At 50.1% G+C, this 2,692-nt stretch overlaps 2 protein-coding genes across 3 annotated transcripts in view; one reads left to right on the top strand and one right to left on the bottom strand.

Moving 5' to 3' along the window:
* Positions 1 to 2,692, top strand: part of LOC140325438 (UDP-glucuronosyltransferase 2A2-like) — a 197,240-nt gene that overhangs the window by 142,321 nt on the left and 52,227 nt on the right. The window lies entirely within an intron of this gene.
* GAS7 (growth arrest specific 7) overlaps positions 1 to 2,692 on the bottom strand; it is a gene marked incomplete in the record, with an annotated part of 44,407 nt that overhangs the window by 16,180 nt on the left and 25,535 nt on the right. For both annotated transcript variants that reach the window (XM_072403263.1, XM_072403264.1), the window contains 1 exon segment: positions 1 to 58. In XM_072403263.1, coding sequence (XP_072259364.1) covers positions 1 to 58 — 58 coding nt within the window.

Raw genomic sequence — 2,692 nt, 5'->3', positions numbered from 1 at the left:
TTCACCGTTGGGCTCTTTAGGCTGACAGGTGAGCTGTTCGGTCTCTCCCACGTCGTTTCTTAAAAAAAAAATGAATTATTTTTTAGAGATTTTCGCTGAAAGTTCTAAAACCAAAAACAGAATAACACAAAATTCCCTAAATTCCAAGCACCCCCATGTTTCCCCCAGGTGCCCCCTTCTTGCCCCAATAGGGTTCCCATTATACATCGCTCATCATGAAGCCTCTGGATTGCTGTGTTTGTAAATTTCATGAAATGTTTTTCATATGAATTCTTCATGGTTCACCTATTCAGGGGCGTGGCAGGGGCGTGTCCTCCCCCAAGGTGAACCCCCCCGCATACTTCATGCAGAAAGCCGGGAGCAAACATTCCTTAACGAGGAAATAAAATCTGATTGGTGGCTGACCTTGTGGCACCTCCCCCGAGGAGCTGCTTGGCTCCTCACACAGCCCTGAGCTCTCCTGAGACAGCTGAGAGCTATAAATCAGGAAAACATTTTGTGTTCACTCTTGGAGACATCGCTTTGTTTCTTCATGCCCCCCCCCCCCTTCATTTCCTGTTTGGAGATAAATGAATAATGTCGTTTCTGCGCCTCTGCCTCTCGCACAATGGCGGCCAGAGATGAGATCAGCTCATTGATCTCTCACCAGCGGTTCCTTTGTGCTGAAATGCGATAACACGGCTAGAAGAGTTTCCAGCTTCAAAACCGCAGCGCCTGGGGCGGCACGGAGCCGATTAATATGTGTGCTTAGTGGCTTTTGTCACTGCCGAACGCACGTGTGAGAATTTATTAATTCCGTATGCGCCCCCAGAACGCCGCCGAGTGTGAAAGTGACAAATGGGTTTTATTAGTGTCGGATTCACGCCGATATTGATTTTATTAAACGTAAAGCCAAACATTCACTCTGAGATGAAACACTCTGTATTGCGCCATCCGCAGGCCGCCCAGACAACACTGGAACAATTCCCCAATTTATTATCTAAGAACATTCAATGATTGTGAAACCTCAGCAATGGCATGTAAGAGGGTGCAGAGTACACAGGGCACCTCCCGGGGGGGAGGGGCATCAGACGGGGCAAATAGGAGGTGCGGGGCCACCAGGGCCATATGAGGTCTGAACGCTGATGAATTCTGACTTCCTGCAGCACAATGTGAAATGGAATCTCAATACCCTGAGCCCAGCAGGACTTCAATATACCCCCCCACCCACCTACCTTTGCTGCCCCGCGTACACCCCAAGGACCCTAACAATCTGCTGCAGTGCAGGTATGACACCTTCATGGAAATGTTGACTTTTGTGCATGCTCAGTGCCCACCTGCTGACCCCTCCCCCCACATGCAGAGGATTAACCAACTACCCTTTTCTGGGCAGATTTCAGTGGGGTAAAGAGAAGTGCCATGGCACCATGTTGGATTTGGTGTTTCTGGAGGAAATTCATTGCAACCTTCAGATCTTCCACAATTGGCATTCAGTCACATGACATCTCGGTCAGGTGATGCGATTGGCAGGATGTAATGCCGGGCATTGTTCTCCCACTCCCATCAATGTCGTATTGGGGAAGAATCCCCAGCTAAGGTAACCAGCCCCAGAATGGCAAATGCCCGCCTGACCCCAGCTCAGGGCTCGCTTGGCCCGCAGACGCGGTTGGTGATCCCCAATCTGCTCCCTATTTCTGATCCTGCCCCATTCCAAGATTACACCACACAGACCCCAGGGGGCGATACTGCGGCTCACTCGTCTGTCCTAAGCTGTGATTGGACAATTTATAAATGTGCGATAACCTGATGGAAATTTACACCCCAAATCTCTGATTTGATTGGCCGCTCCCTGACATAACTCGGGGTTCAGAAGCTCCGACGGATATTCCATGTAATTGCCAGGTGAATGTGCTGGAGGACTTTATATCAAAATGGCGCCCAATGCGCGGCCGTTCAAGGAACAAATCCTGAATTTTGGATTTATTGCAGAGGACGGCCGGCAGAATATTGGCTTTGTCCTGCGATAAGGAGAACGAGGCGCATTGCATGCAGGAGACGATCGCAGGTTTTAATCAGCTGCAGCTAATCAGCACATTCACTCAACATTCCTCCGCAGGTGCAAACCTGGGAACAATTAGTCATTTCCTCCTGCGAGATGTAATTTGGTGATTTATGTATTCCGCAATATAATTCCGGTTTATTGGAGATATGGAGGAGAATATTACCGGAGGATTAACCCCTTCACACTGACAGGTGGCTGGATGGAATTGGGTCAGAACTTCGGGTCTATTTGTCCAGAACTGAATTAACCCCAATCCATAGGTGTCATGTGACCAGAGTTGGCAGCCCCTGGATGGCATCAGAGCCCCTTTGTCACCACCCTTCACATCTGGAAGCCCCCAAAACCTTTGTTAGAGGAGGCTCTCCGCAGCTTCCTCCAATGTCACCTCACCGGCCGCCCAGTATTGGTAATGGGGGGTGTCAGGGACATCATCAGAGCCGGGCAGAGGAGCCAATGGCAGAAGATTTCTCTTCCACACCAATTCCCCCGTCCCCTCACCCCTCGAACAACTCTGCCTGCACCCCTCACTTCATGGCACCGAATGAAGAATCCATCATCCTAATTCCCGGGATCATAAACCTGGTGCACCTGTCCCTCCATCCCAAGACAAGGCCCCGGAGATCTTGGTTTGTTGGTCGTAGGTCAGAGGGT

Source organism: Pyxicephalus adspersus, chromosome 3 (genome assembly GCF_032062135.1).
Source record: "Pyxicephalus adspersus chromosome 3, UCB_Pads_2.0, whole genome shotgun sequence".
Taxonomy (NCBI): domain Eukaryota; kingdom Metazoa; phylum Chordata; class Amphibia; order Anura; family Pyxicephalidae; genus Pyxicephalus; species Pyxicephalus adspersus.
The sequence above is the reverse complement of the archived record's forward strand: the minus strand, read 5'-3'. Positions and strand labels throughout refer to the sequence as shown.